The 21532-nt window shown below is 42.7% G+C and overlaps 1 protein-coding gene across 1 annotated transcript in view; it reads left to right on the top strand.

The window, feature by feature from the left end:
- LOC140735973 (protein-glutamine gamma-glutamyltransferase 2-like) overlaps positions 1–21532 on the top strand; it is a 78281-nt gene that overhangs the window by 17219 nt on the left and 39530 nt on the right. The window contains exons 4-5 of the mRNA XM_073061607.1: positions 4766–4884; positions 7940–8068. Coding sequence (XP_072917708.1) covers positions 4766–4884; positions 7940–8068 — 248 coding nt within the window. The remainder of the gene's footprint in view (positions 1–4765; positions 4885–7939; positions 8069–21532) is intronic.

Genomic DNA, 21532 nt, shown 5'->3' with positions numbered 1-21532 from the left:
ATGAAGACATACTTTAAAAATTCTAAATGGAATTTCTTTATCCAGATAATAGAGAACACATGGTACGTAATACCTCATGGAATAATTGGGGTAAAGAATATAAATGAGTAAAACAACAAACCAAATACATTTATGAAGGAGAAATGAATGGTAGAATATGCCAAGAGAAATCAATGAACTGGGATGAAAAAATATGAGCATTGAATAATCAGATCCTTCAAAGCTCTAGAGTCGTAGAGCACGACATACAGAAACACCACTTTGGCCCACTCGACGCAGAGGTGTTATTCTGCCTAGTCCCATTGACCTGCACCTAGAAAATAGCCCTCTACACCCTTCCCATCCATGTACTTATCCAAACTTCTCTCAAATGTTGCAAACCTGCAACCACCACTTGTGCTGACAGCTCATTCCACGCTCGTAACACTCTCAGAGTGAAGATGGTGCCCCTCAGGTTTCTTTTAAATATTTCAGTTTTTTAACCTGTGAACTCTAGTGCTGGTTGCAGCCAACATCATTAGTCTCATCCAGGCTGCTTGCATTTACTCTCTCTATACCTCTCGTAATTCTGTATACCTCCATCAAATCTCCCTTCATTCTCATAAAACATAGAACATTACAGGACAGGCCCTTTGACGCATAGTGTCTTGTATACCTCTATGAAGTCATCTTTTATCCTCCTTTGTGCCAAAGAAAAAAGCCCTTGCTGACTCAGTGCATCTTCATAAGGCATGCCCACTAGTCTAGGCAGCATCCTGGTAAATTTCCCCTGCAGTAGCTCCAAAACCTCCACATCACATAATCAGGCGACCAGATATTCAAGTATGGTCTAGCCAGGGTTTTATGGAGGTGCTACACTACCACGCACACTGGAACTCAGTCCCCCAACTAATGAAGGCTAAAGATCCATACACTCTCTTAACAATTTTATCAACTTTTGTGGCAATCTTGAGGGATTTATGGATGTAAATTCCAAGATCCCTCTGTTCCTCCATACTGTTAGGAATCCTGCCGTTAACCCTATATTCTGCCTTCAAATTTGGCTTTTCAAAACAAATCACTTCACACTTTTCTGTGTTGAACTTCATCTGCCACTTGTCCCCATAGCTCAGGCTCTCTGTTTCTGACAACATTCTCGTAAACCTTTACTAGACTTTTTCCAGTTTAATCATGTCTTTCTTACAACAGGGTGACCAAAGCTGAACACAGAATAACAAATACAGCCTCACCAACAACTTATACAATCAACATAATACCCTAACTCCTATATTCAATGACCTGAGTAATGAAGACCAGCATAATAAACACCTTTTGCATCACCTTGTCAATCTATGACACTAGTTTCAATAAACCGTGCAATGTGCTCCTAGGTTCTCCTGTCTGACACTCCATATTGCCCTAATATTCATAGTACAAGTCCTAAACTCCCCAACTAATGGGCAAGTAGCTCAACTGCCTTGTGGGCAGCCTCAGTAGAGATAAAGGCCACGGGAGTAAACCCAGACAGAAAATCCAGAGTGGCCAGACGTCACTGAACACACTTCCAGCAGCTCCTGCAGCCAAGCTGATGCCAAGCGTATTGCTTCACTTTCCTTTGGATTACAGTATTGAGGCCAAGAGGGGGATCTTGACAACTGGGCACTCCATACCTTCCGCCCAGACTTGTGCCCTGGAGCAGTGACTCCAGCGCCACTACACGTTGTCCTTCGGGACAGACAGAAGCCATCATCAAGTCCTACACTGGACTGACTTTCCAAAGTATATTACCTCATGCTTATTTGTATTGAACTCCATTTGCCATTCCTCAGCCCACTTTCGTAGCTAATCAGGATCCTCCGGTAATCTAAAGTAACCCTCTTTGCTATCAATATTAGTCTCTGAGAGGGACCACTATCCTTGCGGGCAGGTTTGCTAGAGCTGTTGGGGAAGGTTTAAACTAATTTGGCAGGGGTTTGAGAACCAGAGTGGTAAGGTTAAGGATGGGGCAGTTGGTAAACAAGTGGATGCATTTGTGTAATGAGACTGTGAAGAAGGACGGGCAGATAATAGAGCAAAATTGCAGTCAGTGGGTTGAGCTTAAGTGTAACATGGGGGAAAGTTGACAAGGGTGATGAATACAGGACTGAAGATGTTATATTTGAGTGCAGGCAATCTACATAATAAGGTAAACGATCTTGTAGTGCAGTTAGAGATCGGCAGGTATAACGTTGTAGTCATCACTGAGTCGTGGCTGAAGGAAGATCATAGCTGGGAACTCAACATCCATTTTCTGAAGGCCTTAGACAAGGTACCACACAGAAGGCTGCTCAACAAGACAGGTGTCCGTGGTATTACAGGAAAGATACTAGCCTGGATTCAAGGAGGCAAAGCTTGGGAATAAAGGGTGTCTTTTCTTGTTGAATGCTGATGACAAGTGGTGTTCCGTGTGGGTGTGGGATGGGATTGCTTTTTTCCACATTGTACGTCAACAATTTGAATGACAGAATTGATTGCTTTTTGGCCATGCTTGCAGATGATACAAAGATAGGTGGAGGAGCAGGTAGTGTTGAGGAAGCAGGAAGCATGCAGAAGGACTTAGACATTAGAAGATAGATAGATAGATAGATAGATAGATACTTTATTCATCCCCAAGGGGAAATTCAATGTTCCTCCAGTATGATATCACATAAACACAAGACAGACCAAGACTAACTGACCAAAAAAACCACATAATTATAACATACAGTTACAACAGTGCAAAGCAATACCATAATTTGATAAGAGCAGACCATGGGCACGGTAAAAAAAAAGTCTCAAAGTCCCAGATAGCCCATCATCTCACGCAGATGGCAGAAGGAAGAAACCTCCAACGTGGCAAAACTTCCCGATGCAGCCTCTGGAAGCACCCGAGCACAGCCAACTGTGAGTCCGTCCGAAAACTTCCGACAACTTCGTGCCTCCGACCAGCCCTCCGACACCGAGCACCGAGCACCATCTCTGCCGAGTGCTTCAACCCCGGCTCCGGCCACCAAGCAACAGGCAAAGCCGAGGATTCGGGGCCTTCCTCTCTGGAGATCTCTCCGGTCGCTCAGTAGCAGCGTCAGCAGCACATGCATGTCAGAAGTTTCGCCAGATGTTCCTCCGTGCTTCACACATCCGTCTCAATCAAATCAGGATTGTGCACGGCCCCTACTTACAGATAACGGATATTCCTTACTGGAGTGGCCGCTGCGCCCTGCGTCGTCGCGCCGCCATCTTGATGCGGGCAAAGAAGTGGCAATGGATATAGTGTAGGGAAGTTATGGTCATGCACTTTGGTAGAAGGAACAAAGACATCTATTTTCTAAACAGGACAAAAATTCAAAATTCACAGGTGCAGAGGGTCTTGGGAGTCCTTGTTAAGGATTTCCTGAAAGTTAACATGCAGGTTGAGTTTATGGTGAGGAAGGCAAATGCATGTTAGCATTCATTTCAAGAGGATTAGAATATAAAAGCTAGTATGTAATGAGCAGGCTTTATAAGGCATTGGTCAGAATGCACTTGAAGTATTGTGAGCAGTTTTGGGCCCCTTATCTAAGAAAAGGTGTGCTAGCATTGGAGAGGGTTCAGAGGAGGTTCACGAGAATGATTCCAGGAATGAAAGGGTTAACATGTGATGAGTGTTTGATGACTCTGGACCTGTTCTTGCTGTTGTTTAAAAGAATGAGGGAAGATTTCATTGGAACCTAAATAGAGTGGATGTGGACAGGATGCTTCCTACAGTAGGTGAGTCTCAGACCATAGTGCAGAGACTCAGAATTAAGGGACATCCATTTTGAATAGTGATAGGGAGGAGTTTCTTTAGCTAGAGGGTGGTGGATCTGTGGAAGTCATTGAGTATAGTTAAAGTGGGTGTTGATAGGTTTTTAATCAGTCAGCGCATCAAAGGTTACAGGGAGAAGGTGGGAGAATGGAGTTGACGGATAGTAAATGATGGAACGGTGGAGCAGACTTGCTGGGCTGAATGGCCTAATTCTGTTCCTATGTCTTATGGTCTTTTGATCTTAATTTTGTGTCATCCACAACTTTCTGAAGAAAACTAGTGCATTTATATCCAAATCATTCAAATAAATAATGAATTACAAAGGTCCAAATACTGACCGCATCACAAGTCATCAGCCTCCATTCAGAGATGCGACCTTCAACCACGCTACTCCTACCTACCTCCTACCTCCAAGCCAATTTTGATCCACCTGACTAACTGCACCTGGATTTCTTGGGACCTGACCTACCAGAGAAGTCTACCACATGGGACATTGTTGAAGGTCTTACTAAAATCCAAACAGACAGCATCTGCTGCTCTACTCTCATCCACATTTTTGGTCATCTTTTTTCAAAAAGGTCCATCAGGGACGACTTCCCATGCATGAAGTCAAGCTCACTCCTCCCTGATCAGACTCTGTCTGTCCAAGTGCTGAGAAATCCCCAGTACTTCCACACCACTGATTTCAGGCTGACAGACATATAGTTCTCTTGTTTGTCCTTGTTACCCTTCTTAGATAACAGAGCAACATTAACCACCTTCCAGTCTTTGGGAACTTCACCAGTGCTAATGTATTCTTATCGCATGCATGTTATATGCAGATCTTCTAGCAATTTGCAGGTCACAGTTAACAGTCTTCAGTTTCCAGCTTTAGAAAACGCAGTTTTGTATTGTGAGGAAATTTTTATGCTGGCATTTCTAAGATTATAAACAATCAAAAACGATTGTTAAGCTATCTATTAAAGCTGTTCTTTACCATGTCAGAGGATGAAGTCTTTCTGGATAGTGAGGAGCAACGACAAGAATATGTGCTAAATGAAGATGGGATCATCTATAATGGCAGTTGTCACCAGATCAATATTCGCTCGTGGTACTTTGGACAGGTATGTGAAATCCTGAATCAGTCCTCTATTGCAATCTGATTATTGAGCGAGTTACACTTTGTCTTTTACTTCCATTTGAACTTCATTTCTTTGTCACTGCTATTCTCTTGACTTCAAAGGTTTTAAAGGTACATTTAATGTCAGAGAAACGTATACAATATACATCCTGAAATACTTTTTCTTCGCAACCATCCATGAAAACAGAGTGCCCCAAAGAATGAATGACAGTTAAATGTTAGAACCCCAAAGCTCCCCCTCAGCTCCCTCCTCCCACGTGTAAGCGGCAGCAAAGCAACATCCCACCTTTCATTGCCTTCTGGTCTAGCAATGATTCAGATCCATTCTTGTAGACCATAAGCCCTTTAATTCCCTTTCAATCATCAGCGTCCTTGATTATACTACTTTAAACCTATCCCTTTAACCACTATTCCTAGTATTTAATATGGTCTCTACACTTGTGTGAATATTTTATCACTTTAAAGATGCAACAAATGTAAAGTTATCATTTTTAGATGACTGAGTTCAAGTTCCACCTTCCAGGGCTCAGGGAACTACATTCAGTATAGGAGATAGAGAAACATGAAAGACACTGATCTAATGAAGTTTATCTTGGAATATTTCCAGTTCAAAACCTGCAACAAGAGCAGGTTTCCTACTAAGTATTCCATCCAAAGAAACAATAAATGCACTCAGTTTAAATGGAAAAGTTCCTCTGTTAAAAGTCCTGTGATTTAGCACATTCATACAGCACAGAGAGAGGGCACTCACCTAAACTTATGCCAATTATTATCTAATTACCTTTGAATTCTTTCCCACCAAGCTATCAGGAGTATAATCCAAATCTAAGCATTCATTTTCCTTGCATTCCCTCTAACTCTTTTACCAAGCATCTTATATAGAGGCCCAATTTAGTAATAAGAAAAGCAACTCTTTGTATAAACCCTCCATCAGTTTAAATACCAGTCACAGGACTCTCTCAATATGAGGGCTCCAGTCAGAATGGTGGGGTGCCACGGTACCGTAGTAGTTTGTACAACACTATTACAGCTCAGTCCATCAGAGTTCAGAGTTAAATTCCAATATCATCTTTAAGAAAGTTTATACATTCTTCCTGTGAGTACATGGGCTCCAGTTTCCTCCCACATTCCAAAGACATACTGGTTAGTAAGTTAATTGGTCATTGTAAATTGTCCTGTTATTGGGCTAGGGTTGAATAAGTGGGTCTCTAGGTGGTGAAGTTCATTGGGCCCGAAGGGCCTGTTCTCTGCTGTATCAATAAATAAATAAGTAAATACATACATAAAAACATCACTAAACCTCCAGCTAATTCACTTAACTGTAATCACTCGTCAACAGAAGCATTCTAGTAAGTCTGCACACTCTCCAAAATACTCTCATCTTTCTGAATGTGTGAGCCACCTGCTAAATATAATTTTTTGACTTCATTCAATTCCTCAATATATAAAGGCCAACTTCCCCTGGATTGTACACAGCTCGGTTTAGTGTGTTATTCAAATTAAAGTCTATAGAGATTAAAACTAATGGGCGTGTGGATTTGCTACACTGATCATGAAGCTTGCATTGTCATTTAAGATGTCTCAGTGTACCTAATGCATAATGCATCAAGATCTCTGGGACAACATAGGACTATCCAAGGTGCTACTTCCAAAACTTCCAGTTATACGTGCATTGGCCATATATTCTACAGGCTTCTCCAGCAGGAGATCTTGTCAGTGCATCAGTAAGTTCAGATATACTTTTACATTGCCCTGGATTCTGTTCTCCTCCAGCTTCTCCAAATGGTAGGCTTTCCACCATCCTACCTACTTTTGCATCTAGAAGGTGTGCAAGATTGTCCCTAATATCATTTTCATAAACACAAGAAATTCTGCAAGTCTGGAAATCCAAAGCAACACACACAAAATGCTGGAAGAACCCAGCAGGTCAGGCAGCACCTGTGGAAATGAATAAACATTCGATGTTTCGGACCAAGTCCCTTTTCATAAGCTGTAATTGTGTATTCAACATCTATAATTAAGCTTAGAAGAAACTCCAGATCATTGACAATTTGGTTGCTATTGTTTCCATCCTGGTTTTACCCCCTCCAATTTGTGATGATATTGCCAGTTGCTTGCATATGGTTGAATCACAAGTAATTCGATTTGCAGTAAATGATTGGCACCTGAGCATAAGTTTTGGATAGCACCAAGTGGAATGATAACAATAGTTGCTAAAGGAAAATTGTGCACTAGTATGAATGTTAGGAAGACTGGCAAAGAGAAAATGTGTTAATGATTTTATTCCTTCAGGGAGAGCAAACTAAATCTACATAACAACTCACAGTAAAGAATTTCTATAATCAGCGATGGTAACAATCATTCACTTGAGCAGGTTAACAGCCCTGCCACTTCTAAATAAACATCTCTTCTTGGATCTTATCCCCATATTTCATTTATTTACTGTGTTGTCTTCAAATGGTGCAGAGCTCCAGAAATGAAACACCCAAAATTTGCTCTTGTTTCACAAAGATTTATCCTTTGAGTCTTTAGATAAGAGTTGAGGCAAAAGTAACTGCTGTACTGAGACACTGATATAATGGGCCAGACGCCCTGGTACACCCAATGGGCGAGCTAGGTAACGATTACCCAGATACCACCATCATTGCCATCACTTCAGATTTCAGTAACAGACAAGGCCAGGTGGGCATTGTATTTTACAGGGGACAAACTTTGACCCCCACCCCCCTGCAAAGAGAGGGTCATTATCAAAGGGCCCATTTGAGGCTTGGAGGTCAATTGGTGGTTAATTGCTTTTGCTGGGTAGTGTGAAAGGGGGAAGATGAGGGTGATAGCAGAGAGGAGAGGACAGAAACAAGAATGGCCAGGTTCGTTTTGCAATGGAAAAATTGACCGAATACTTCAGCAAGTACCAAATTATCCATTCAAATAACCTTTATTCTTATTACTGCTTTTGTAATAACTTCGCGAAAACTTTATCATCACTAAACATTTCTCAGACAGGATTCACAGAAATATCCAAATGTTTTCCATTTCAGTTTGAAGAAAATATTGTGGATATCTGTCTTATGATATTGGATAAAAGTATCAAATGCCAGAAAAATCCAAAAAAGGACTGTATGCGCAGAAGTGACCCTGTTTATATCAGCAGAGTTGTGACAGCTATGGTGAGTGTTGAACTATTAAGGATAGTTTTATTTAAAATAAAAGAATGGATAATTTGTGATAGTTCCAACCTTGTCTTTTTTGGTTCAACCATCTGTCCATTGATTCTCTGACTCAATGATACTTTGTCCAGATCGCAAGCAATAAACTGAGTTTGGAATGTTAGCTCTGGTCGAGATTGAAGATTCAGATTTATTTATTACATGTACGTTGAAACATACAGTGAAGTGTGTCATTAGCAATCCCAAATATGTGGTGAGCCAACTCCTGTGTGTCACCACATCTTCCAGTGTCAACAACGCTGAGAAGAACAACACAACACAACAAAATAGAATGTGGTAAGTGACAAAACAACAACAGTAAATCAAGCCCTGTTCCTAAATGTACATGCCCTGGCCTCCTGCCACTGGATAGGCTGTCTTCCCACCAGCTGGTTGGCATAGAGTTTCATTGCCCTATCAGGGCCTGTCATCTTGTGAGGGTTCACCCTCTGGAAAAACGTTCTGACTTTGGCTTCTGAGGCAGAGCCCAGAGGGTCACCAGACACCATAGGGTTTTGCACTGGTGTCGTTTATTCTCCCTGTTAAAGTGTGCATAAGAGGCATTGAGCTCATCTGGAAGTGAAACATCACAGCCATTCATAACGTTAAGCTTCACCTTGTAGGAATTAGACCTTAAAACCTTGCCAGAACTAAAATGAATCCAATTCCATCTCTAACTTCAGTTGGAGTTATTCTTTCACTCTTAAAATAGCCTTCCATAGGTCCTAACTGGATTTCTTGTGTAGTTCTGGATCACCTGTCCCAAATACCTCAGATCGAGCCCTCAGATGAATCTCCCGATTCATCCATGGCACTTGGTTTGGGATATGTCCGTGTTGATCTCGAAGGCACACACTTATCCACACAGGTGTTTATGAAGCCAGTGACAACTGTGTACATTCATTCAGATTTGAAGATGAAACTTTAAATATCGTCCAGTCCACTGACCCAAAGCAATCCTGTAAGTGCTCCTCTGCCTCACATCACCATACCTTCTTTGTCCTCACCACTGACGCTGCAGTCTTTAATCTCTGTCTATACACCAGGTGATAAGACTTCCCAAAGTGTGGGGGTGGGAATGCACATTTAGCATTCTTAATGGTGGTGTAACAGTGGTCAAGTGTGTTGACTCCTCCGGTTCCACAGGAGATATGTTGATGGTTTTTCTCCAAGGTGTCCTGGTTGAAATCCCCCACAATGTTAGGGAAAGTATACGCTGTTTTGTGACTGCTGATCGCAGTGCTCTGCTTCTCCAGTGCCTTCTTGATGGTGGCTAGAGGTTGGATATGACCATGATGAAGGCAGAAAGCTCCTTCAGCAGATAAAATGGATGGTGTTTGATCACTAGGTGTTTCAGGTCGAGTGAGCAGGATTAAGACAGAACCATCACATCTGTGCACCAGATGAATTAATCATGAAGCATATCTATCTACCTTTAAGACTCAACATTCCTGTCTTTCCAGTGGATGATGAAGCTCTCAGACTGCAGTGCTGCATCTGAAATGGTGGGGGCGGGGGGCGGTGAGCCATGTTTCCTTGAAGCAAAGTACAGAGCAGTTCATAACGTTCCTCTGGTAGAGCAACGTTACTCTGAAGTCGTCAATCATCCAGAGACGTACATTCACTCAAATACAAGGAAATCTGCAGATGCTGGAAATTCAAGCAACACACACAATATGCTGCTGGAACGCAGCAGGCCAGGCAGCATCTATAGGAAGAAGTACAGTCGACGTTTCAGGCCGACACCCTTCACGGGACTAACTGAAAGAAGAGATAGTAAGAGATTTGAAAGTGGGAGGGGGAGGGGGAGATCCGAAATGCTAAGAGAAGACCCTGGGTCTCGAAGCGTCTTGGCCTAAAACCTCGACTGTACTTCTTCCTATAGATGCTGCCTGGCCTGCTGCGTTCCACCAGCATTTTGTGTGTGTTGACTGTACAATCACTAACAGAATTATTTAGGGTAGGGGTTTCAAGGCTTTGCATTTCCATTGTACCTGCAGACCAGTTCACTTTCCTCACTTTCTGTTTTTTTAAAGGTAAACGCACTTGTGATTTCAAGCGTCAATAGATTTTTTTAAACACCTCTAAATGATGTTGCTTGCTGAAAAACCCATAGCTGTATCTGCGGATTTCAGCTGTAGTAGTTCTAAGCGGGAATATTTGATGATTCCCTTTGGAATTGCCCCTCGTGGACATCCCTATCTTTTACTTCTACTGTATCCAGGGCGTATCTACGGAAAGTAGTGCCTATGGCAAGCAGTGAAATTGCGCCCCTGTCCAAACATCTGACACCCATCTTTTAGATAACTTTACCATAATATCAGTTCAAAAATACAAGTCAAGCTCACTAATCTTTTAATTAACAGATTATTACACTACAGGAAAATTATAGTGGCACCTTCCTTTCTTTCAGTGATGCAAATTGGTCTATGATGTGATCAAAGTCAGTTTTTTCAGTTTCTTCTCTTTCTACACTCAGCAGAGCAAGATCACAGAGACTGCCTTGACCCATGGAGGCTCTCAAATAAAAAAAGTATTAGTTTTAAATTGCTGAATGATCTCTCACAGCTGGTGATGGAAACTGTGATGGTTTGCATTATCTGAATAGCAATGCGAAGATAGGTGAAGACACTCTCATCTCCATACAGAACAATAAATTCAAGAAGCTCTTCAGGTCTTGATATTTTCATGTTGACCCGCCTTGATAGCAACATTCTGCAATCTAAAATTTCTTCATATAGCTGCTGTTCATCAACATCAGAGCTGTACAATTCGCCCAAATTTTCACACTTCTTCTTTAGGTCGTTACTGTCGGTGCCGTAACACAGTCCCTCGACATCGAGAAGGAACCCAAACTTGGCATCAGAGTCATGCAAACGAGTGAGCCTTTCATCCATTTCTCTGTGAAGATGGTGGAGTGTTCCCTTCATGACTCTTCTCATTGCCCCCTTAGCTGCTAACCCAGCATCTCTCGAGTTCTCATCAACCATTCGTTTCTTTCATCTCTGACGACTTTCAACTTCAATATTCCATTCTTGACAGAGTCCGACTCATTCTTTGAATGACTCACTGACCAACACTTCTCTTTCATCATAAAAATTATGTCAGAGGGGTTTCAAATCCAAGGCAGCATCATGGAAGCTCATGCTAGGATCCTGCAGCCTCTTTTGAATACAGTCAATGCGAATGAGTACTTTGTTCCAAAATCCTAGCAAAATCAGAAAATCATAAATCAACATGCGGTTGTACAGCTGCCTTGCGTCACTTCTTGTTTCACTGGTCTCGTTTTCATTGTCTATCATGTCCTGGAGAACTTGAAATATCTCCTCAAGGTACTTGTTGACGGGCTTCACTGCTTCTGTCCTTGCACTCCACCTGGTTTCACAACTTAACAACCACAGGTACGGCGTTTTTGAGTTTTTTCCAGCGCTGTGTTGAACAAGAGAAAAACACATAGAGAGCTTCGAAGGTTCCAAAAAACATGACCATCATTGCATCCTGCTTGGCTGCATGTACACCCACCAAGTTGAGTGAGTGATTGTCACTCACAATTCACAAACACTGCCTGGTTGTTTTTCTCACTTCTTCTTTGATGAACACCACTTCTGTGTCCAGCCATTGCAGCAGCATTGTCATAGCACTGTGACATTAGGTTCAATCTCATCAGGTAAAATCTCATCAATAAACTCAACATCACCACCACCACTATTGTCTTTCCGCCCTGTCATGTCCATGTTCTCTGTGGTAGCCTCATGCTTAATCTCATCATACTCGGATTTATCTGACTTGACTTCCTCCTCGGCTTGTGTCGCATCTGTATGTACTTGATCCACCTTTGGATTCTAACAAACTTGTAGCAGGTACAGGCGACTCCATGGAATGTGTCAAACTACTTGTTCCAGGCTTTTCAAAGAAGGGCATGAAGAACTTGCTCGACTTCTTGGCTTCCTCCGCCTCCAACTTTCGTCTCTTCTGTCCTTCAGCTCCACTTTCCTTCTTCTTCGTGAAGAAACATTTCATGGTCTTCTTACACAATGCTCTGAAATAAGGCCATCTTAGTGCTTCTCATCCATGATTTGGATCCCAAGATCCCTCTGATCCTCCACACTGCCAAGAGTCTTGCCATTAATGCTATATTCTGCCATCATATTTGACCTACCAAAATGAACCACCTCAGACTTATCTGGGTTGAACTCCATCTGCCACTTCTCAGCCCAGTTTTGCATCCTATCAATGTCTCGCTGTAACCTCTGACAGCTGTCCACACTATCCACAACACCCCCAACCTTTGTGTCATCAGCAAACTTACTAACGCATCCCTCCATTTCCTCAACCAGGTCATCCAGGTCATTTATAAGTATCACAAAGAGTAGAGGTCCCAGGACAAATCCCTGAGGCACACCGCTGGTAACTGGCCTCCATGCAGAATATGACCCATCTACAACCACTCTTTGCCTTCTGTGGGCAAGCCAATTCTGGATCCACAAAGCAATGTCCCCTTGGATCCCATGCCTCCTTATTTTCTCAATATGCCTTGCATGGGGTACCTTATCAAAAGCCTTGCTAAAATCCATATACACTACATCTACTGCTCTACCCTCATCAATGTGTTTAGTCACATCCTCAAAAAATTCAATCAGGCTCATAAGGCACAACCTGCCTTTGACAAAGCCATGCTGACTATTCCTAATCCTGCCTCTCAGGATCTTCTCCATCAATTTACCAACCACTGAAGAAAGACTCACTGGTCTATAATTTCCTGGGCTATCCCTACTCCCTTTCTTGAATAAGGGAACAACATCCGCAACCCTCGAATCCTCTGGAACCTCTCCCGTCCTCATTGATGATACAAAGATCATCGCCAGAAGCTCAGCAATCTCCTCCCTCATCTCCCACAGCAGCCTGAGGTACATCTCATCCGGTCCTGGTGACTTATCCAACTTGATGCTTTCCAAAAGCTCCAGCACATCCTCTTCCTTAATATCTACATGCTCAAGCTTTTCAGTCTGCTGCAAGACATCCCTACAATCACCAAGATCCTTTTCCATAGTGAATACTGAAGCAAAGTATTCATTAAGTACCTCTGTTACCTCCTCCGGTTTTCCACTGTCACCCTTGATTGGTCCTATTCTCTCATGTTTTATCCTCTTGCTCTTCACATACTTGTAGAATGCCCTGGGATTTTCCTTAATCCTGTCTGTCAAGGCCTTCTCATGGTCCCTTCTGGCTCTCCTAATTTCATCCTTAAACTCCTTCCTGCTAGCCTTATAATCTTCTAGATCTCTATCATTACATGGCACAGCAATTGGAATAGTTTTCTGATGATGTAAAGTTTTACCAAGAGGCTATAATGGAGCAGCCCATAAAGTCTCCCACATTATTGTCTTTATTCCCCTTAACAGCTTTAATCCTTTGATGATGTAATTGCCTTTGGCAATATTGTGAAACACTCATAATTTTACTTAACTCTTCTCATCTCACACAAGTTGTAGTATGTTTTCCTTTAACCTAGTTGGTAACTTACTTACATTAACATTTATTAAGATGAGTGTTCCCTCTTCTGGAGATACTTTTGAAAACATTTACACATGCATTCTACATATTTATTAACACCATTGTCTTTTGTATCACACTGTGCATGCTATGCCAATCTATAGGGTGAAAGAAACTTTTTCTTAGAGCTCCTACTAAACCTGTTCAAGATATATTTAAATTAGCACATCATTTATCCCTCTGCACCCTTCTGCCTCTCATCTCCCGTAGTGCTATTTGGAGCCTCTGCATGTGGCAAGGTATCGGCTGACACCAGCCTCACCAAGTACTCGGGAGGTGTCACTTGCTATGGACTTCGTTGAAGGCAGGAGTACAGCAGGATATACGTAGTCATTTAGTTCATTCTCAGATTTTGGTGCCAATTGCTTCTTTTCAAACACTAAGGTAGACATTATTATTCTTAAGAGTGATGTTATCCTGAAGAAGGGCCTCAGCCCATCAAGTTAACTGTTTATTAATCTCCATAGATGTTGCCTGACCTGCTGAATTTCTCCAGTGTTTTGCCTGTGATACTATTATTCTGTGCCTGTTCTTTCTGTCTTTTCCCTCTTTGATTTTTGTCCACATTATCTGTTTTTTTTACCTATAAATCCTGTAAATTCATTTCACATCTGCTTTGAACAAACACAGGCCACCCAATAGTCTTCTCACATTTTGCTTTCTCTAACAAACCCTCTGCAGACACTCACTTGGTCCATTCTACCCGTACAATATACCTAATGCTTTCTGTTCCATAACGTACAAGAAGTGCATCCATCTGCAGCTTCTAACAGACCATGTTAAGGAGTTGGAGCCGGAACTGGATGAACTCTGTGACATTCGGAAGGCTGACTGGTTGACAGGGAAGCAGTTACACCAAGGTGCAGGACACCAGTAACTGAGTTACCGTCAGAAGGAGGAAAGGGGCTAAGCAGCCAGCGCAGAGTATCCCTGTGGCCATTCCTCTCAACAACAGCTATACTGCTTTGGACACTATTGGAGGGGAATGACCTAGCAGTGGAGAGCACAGCAGTCAGGTCTCTGGAACTGAGTCTGGCTCTATGGGAATGAAGGGAAGGGAGTGAAGATGCAAGCTCTATTAATTCGGGGAATGGAAAGGAGTTTCTGTGGATCAGAATAAGATCCTGAATGGTATGTTACCTCCTGAGTGTCAGGGTCAGGGATATCTCGATTCTAGTCAACAGCATTCTTAAATACAAGGGTGAGCAGCCAAAGGTTGTGGTCCACTTGGTGGGTCACGGAGGTCCTGTGAGCTGAGCTCGGGGAGGTAGGTGCTAAGTTAAAGGACAGGATCTCCAGGGTTGTGATCTCAGGACTGCTACCCATGCCACCTGCTGGTGAGGCCAGCAATAGGAAGATCATGCAGTTTGTCACATGGCTAAGGAGATGGTGCAGGAGGGAAGGCTTTGGATCTTTGGGCTGCTTCCAGGGAAGTTGGGACCTGTACAGAAGGGACAGTTTGCTTCTGTACAGGAGGGGGACTAATAGTGGGAAGGTTTGGAAGTGCTGCACAGGGGAGTGGGAGTGGGGGGGGGTAATTAAACTAGAACATGGGCAGATGGGAACCAGAGCACCTGAACAGATAGTGGAGCATTGTGGAGAAAGTTGTTGTTAAATCTAAATACAAAGTCAGGAACCAAAAGGTCAAGAATGGTGGGACTAATGTTCTCAGCTGCATATATATTTCAATACAAGGAGTATGGTAGGAAATGTGAAATAGCTTAGGGCTGGATCAGCATGTGGAATTATGACATTGTAGCAATTAGTGAGACTTGGTTGCAGTAGGGGCAGGATTGGTAGCTCAATGTTCTGGGGTTCCGTTGACATGACAGAGAGGGAGAGATTAAAGAGGGAGGGTTGACATTACTAACCAGGAAGAATGTCACCGCAGTGCTCAGACAGGACAGACTAAAGAACCCGTCTAGTGAAGCTTTATAGGTGGAACTGAGGAAGAAGAAACATATGACCATGTTAATGGGGTTGTATTATAGACCACCTAACCATCCATAGGATTAGAGGAACAAATTTATAGAGACATCGCAGACTGTTGCAAAAATATAAGGCTGTGATAGTAGGTGATTTTAACTTGCCACATATTGGCTGGAAATTCCGTACTGTAAAAGGACTAGATGGGATAGAACTTGTCAAATGTGTTCAGGAAAGTTTCAGTGAATAGCAGTCCAAACTACAGAGAGTGCAATGCTTGATCTGTTGTTAGGGAATGAGATAGGGCAGGCGATGGAAATTTGTGTAGGGGAACACTTGCATCTAGTGGACAAAATGCCATTAGTTTCAAAGTAATTAAGGAAAAAGATAGGTCTGGTCCTCGGGTTGAGATTCTAAGTTGAAGAAAGGCCAGTTTTAATGATATCACCAAGGATCTGGCAAGCGTGGATTGGGATGGGTTGTTTTCAGGTAAAGGTGTACGTGGTAAGTGGAAGGCCTTCAATAGTGAAATGTTGAAAGTGCAGAGTTTGTAAGTTCCTGTCAGAATAAAAGATGAGAATAACAGGTTTAGGGAATCTTGGTTTTCCAGATATATTGAGGCTCTGGTTAAGAAAAAGAAGGAGATTCATAGCAGGTATAGGCAGGTAGAAACAAATGAGTATAAGAAATGCAAGAGAACACTTAAGAAGGAAATAAGGAGAGATAAAAGAAGACATGAGATTGCTCTAGCAGATGGGGTGAAGGAGAATCCTAAGGGTTTCTACAGATATCAGAGCAAGAGGATAGCAAGGGACAAAATTTGTCCACTGAAGATCAGAGAGGTAACCTATGCATGGAGCTGAAATAGATGAGGGAGATCTTGTGGATTATCTGCATCTGTATTTTACTCGGGAGACGGACACAGATGTGAGGCAAAGCAGCAGTGAGGTCATGGACCCTATACAGGATGCTGAGGAAGAGGAATGTATTACAAGGGATCAGATATATAAGTGTTTGGATAGGCAGGGACTGATCAGAGATAATCAAATGGCTTTGTGTATGATAAACCATGCCTAACAAATCATAGAGAGTTTTCGGGGAAGCTACCAGGGAAATAAATGAAGACAAGGCAGTGGATGTTGTCTACAGGCCTTTGACTATATCCTGTACGGGGGAATAATCAAGAAGGTCCAGTCGCTTGGCATTCAAAGTGAGGTAATAATTTGGATCAGACATTGACTTTGCGGGAGAAACCAGAGAGTGGCAGTAGATAGTTGCCTCTCTGACTGGGGACCTGTGACGAGTGGTGTGCTACGGGTATCAGTGCTGGGTCTATTGTCTATCATCTATATCAACAACCTGGATGATACTGTGATAAACTGGATCAGCAAATTTGCAGATGACACCAAGATTGGTGGTATAGTGGACAACGAGGGAGACTATTAAAGCTTGCAGCAGGACCTGGACCTGTTGGAAAAGTGGGCTGAAAAATGGCAGATGGATTTTAATGCAGACCAGTGTGAGGTGTGGCACTTTGGGAGGACCAACAAGTGTAGTTTTTACGTGGTGAGTGGTGACACACAGAGGAAAGTGGTAGCACAGAGGGATCTGCAAATACAGGTCCATAATTCATTGAAAGTTAAGTCACAGGTAGATAGGGTTGTGAAGAAAGCTTTGGGCACATTGACCTTCATAAATCAATGTACGGAGTACAGGAGTTGGGATGTTATGTTGAAATTGTATACGACGTTGGTGAGACCTATTGTATCCAGTTCTGGTCATCTGTCTACAAGTAAGATGTAAACAAGGTTGAAAGAGTATAGAGAAAATTTACAAGGATGTTGCTAGGACTTCAGAATCTGAACTATTGGGCATGGTTGAACAGTTTAGGATTTATTCCCTATCGAGATTTGATACACACACACACACACACACACACACACACACACACACACACACACACACACACACACACACACACACACACACACACACACACACACACACACACACACACACACACACACTCTCACACACACACACACACACGTTTCAGATTTCCTGTTTATAATCACACACTTACTACACACCAACTGTACTCCCATAGGATCTGACCCAGACTGGGGCAACCTGGATTCGATCCAGACCAGTCACCGTTATCCCCTGCTCTGCTCCCATGGGATCTGATCCAGACTGAGGCAAACTCCTTTTTTATGCTGCAGCTTTCCCATGTCAATGCCTAAGGTATTGCCATGGCTTGACTACTCCACACAGGATGAAATTTGTGCTCCAGCAGCAACAGACTCAGCCCTTTGCTCAAGTACGAGCTCCTTAGGATTTAGGTCTGATTGGTGACCAGAGCTGAAACCCTTTCTCCTGCATAGTGAAGTCTGTTACATTTGGAACTCCAAAACATAAAACTGATGGAAAGGAAACACTGAGTCGGGAATGCACGTCTTACCTTCATTGTTACTTTAAGCAAGGCACGCACCTACGTGATGGTGTGATGGCGTATGCCTTTCATGTACTTTTACATATAACCTGTAATGAATTATTTAAACCAACATGAATGCTTAATCAAACAATACATTTACAATATTACTCAAATATTACTGAAATATTAAATACACAACAAAGTCAAGGATTAGACATCTTTGTGGAACCTCTGAGTATCTGTCATCGCCAATTAACTGGACACTCAAAACTCGCACTTGCTCCTCACTCGTACTTTATTTTACATTTGCACAAGGAGAACAGCATGGCCCCTGTCACCCACACTGTTCTACAGTCAGAACAGAGGAAAGGCCATTTTTATACAGAATTCACTAGCAGTTGTGGATATTGGCCATTTGGTAAAGTGTGTGTGTTTGAATTCCTTACTTGTCGGATCAATTCACCATTCACAATACAGGTGTTAAACATCAATAGAAACTACAAGCTTGCAGTTAGTAAAGCAATTGTCCCTTAGTCGGTGTGTGTTTCGCATCCTTTCCTTATATGCTCTCTCTTCTCCAGCAAGTGAAAATGGCTCGGGGAATCTGCTCCGCAAAGTGAAACTATGCTCTTCAAAGACCTTTCTCGCCTGCAACGTACACAAAATGCTGGAGGATCTTATCAGGCCAGGCAGCATCTAGGAAAAGAGTACAGTCAATGTTTCGGGCTGAAATCCTTTGGCTGGACTGGAGAAAAAAAACTGGGGGGAGGGGAGAGAGAATTAAAAGGTGATCACGGAGCAGGAGCGGAGAGAGAGGGTTTCACTGAACTCCCATCAAAGGGACGATTTAAGCTTCTTGAGGGTAGGCAGCTCTGGAAGAGACTTGTCTGGGCAGTCTGCACACTATCTTTGCATGGTCATCATGTTAACCCTTCCTTACCGCAGCTTCCACACAAGGCAGACCCGTGCTCCAATAAAGATCCACTGGATTCAATCTAGGAATGGGAGTTTTGTGCTATAAGGGGAGATTATGCACATTGGGACTACACTTATGAGTTTAGAACAATGAGTGCTGGCCTCATTGAATCATACCACACGTTCCCTGTGGCTTGACGGGGGAAATGAAAGGATAGTGATTCTCCTGGCTGTTGTGCAGTAAAGTTGGCACTGACTACCAATGGCAACATTTTTCAGGCATCTCACAAAACTACTGGATACACTAGTCAATATCCTTCTTCTGAACTGCGATCGTTGCAGTCTGCAGCCCATAATTTTCTATTAAGGGATATATTTTAGAACCATCTAACTAGAGTTTTTGCAATCTCCTGGAAGATTCAGCAACCTAGACTCTCGAGAGTGCAATACGGCTGGGGTGGCCATCACTGGGGTGGACGCTGTGTCGAGGCCTAGCAGTAGATCAACCCATGCTCAGCTCCATTACTCCATGCTGATTAAAGCATTGAACAAGATTTAAATCATCAAGGCCGAAATTAGAAAATTAACAGGAGCTCAGCTCTGTCTGCCTGTGTTTGACTGGTCTCCCATTCTTCTTGCTACTACTATCAGACAAATGGTGCAGGGGTCTTGGGTCACATGCCACCAGGTACGGGAGCAGTTGTTCACTCACCTCAGTGCTGAACTGGCCACGCGAATGTGGACGCACTTTCGAGGACTCTGCAGTTCATGCTCTTTACGTGATTTGTTTATTTTTTTCACTATTTGCGTGATTTGTCCTCTTTTGCACATTGGATGTGAGGTACACTTTGTTCCAGTGTGAGGTGTGGCACTTTGGGAGGACCAACAAGTGTAGTTTTTACGTGGTGAGTGGTGACACACAGAGGAAAGTGGTAGCACAGAGGGATCTGCAAATACAGGTCCATAATTCATTGAAAGTTAAGTCACAGGTAGATAGGGTTGTGAAGAAAGCTTTGGGCACATTGACCTTCATAAATCAATGTACGGAGTACAGGAGTTGGGATGTTATGTTGAAATTGTATACGACGTTGGTGAGACCTATTGTATCCAGTTCTGGTCATCTGTCTACAAGTAAGATGTAAACAAGGTTGAAAGAGTATAGAGAAAATTTACAAGGATGTTGCTAGGACTTCAGAATCTGAACTATTGGGCATGGTTGAACAGTTTAGGATTTATTCCCTATCGAGATTTGATACACACACACACACACACACACACACATACACACACACACACACACACACACACACACACACACACACACACACACACTCTCACACACACACACACACACACACACACACACGTTTCAGATTTCCTGTTTATAATCACACACTTACTACACACCAACTGTACTCCCATAGGATCTGACCCAGACTGGGGCAACCTGGATTCGATCCAGACCAGTCACCGTTATCCCCTGCTCTGCTCCCATGGGATCTGATCCAGACTGAGGCAAACTCCTTTTTTATGCTGCAGCTTTCCCATGTCAATGCCTAAGGTATTGCCATGGCTTGACTACTCCACACAGGATGAAATTTGTGCTCCAGCAGCAACAGACTCAGCCCTTTGCTCAAGTACGAGCTCCTTAGGATTTAGGTCTGATTGGTGACCAGAGCTGAAACCCTTTCTCCTGCATAGTGAAGTCTGTTACATTTGGAACTCCAAAACATAAAACTGATGGAAAGGAAACACTGAGTCGGGAATGCACGTCTTACCTTCATTGTTACTTTAAGCAAGGCACGCACCTACGTGATGGTGTGATGGCGTATGCCTTTCATGTACTTTTACATATAACCTGTAATGAATTATTTAAACCAACATGAATGCTTAATCAAACAATACATTTACAATATTACTCAAATATTACTGAAATATTAAATACACAACAAAGTCAAGGATTAGACATCTTTGTGGAACCTCTGAGTATCTGTCATCGCCAATTAACTGGACACTCAAAACTCGCACTTGCTCCTCACTCGTACTTTATTTTACATTTGCACAAGGAGAACAGCATGGCCCCTGTCACCCACACTGTTCTACAGTCAGAACAGAGGAAAGGCCATTTTTATACAGAATTCACTAGCAGTTGTGGATATTGGCCATTTGGTAAAGTGTGTGTGTTTGAATTCCTTACTTGTCGGATCAATTCACCATTCACAATACAGGTGTTAAACATCAATAGAAACTACAAGCTTGCAGTTAGTAAAGCAATTGTCCCTTAGTCGGTGTGTGTTTCGCATCCTTTCCTTATATGCTCTCTCTTCTCCAGCAAGTGAAAATGGCTCGGGGAATCTGCTCCGCAAAGTGAAACTATGCTCTTCAAAGACCTTTCTCGCCTGCAACGTACACAAAATGCTGGAGGATCTTATCAGGCCAGGCAGCATCTAGGAAAAGAGTACAGTCAATGTTTCGGGCTGAAATCCTTTGGCTGGACTGGAGAAAAAAAACTGGGGGGAGGGGAGAGAGAATTAAAAGGTGATCACGGAGCAGGAGCGGAGAGAGAGGGTTTCACTGAACTCCCATCAAAGGGACGA

This window comes from Hemitrygon akajei, chromosome 11 (assembly GCF_048418815.1).
Source record: "Hemitrygon akajei chromosome 11, sHemAka1.3, whole genome shotgun sequence".
Classification (NCBI taxonomy): Eukaryota; Metazoa; Chordata; class Chondrichthyes; order Myliobatiformes; family Dasyatidae; genus Hemitrygon; species Hemitrygon akajei.
Note: the sequence above shows the minus strand (reverse complement) of the source record. Positions and strands in the feature narration are given on the sequence as shown.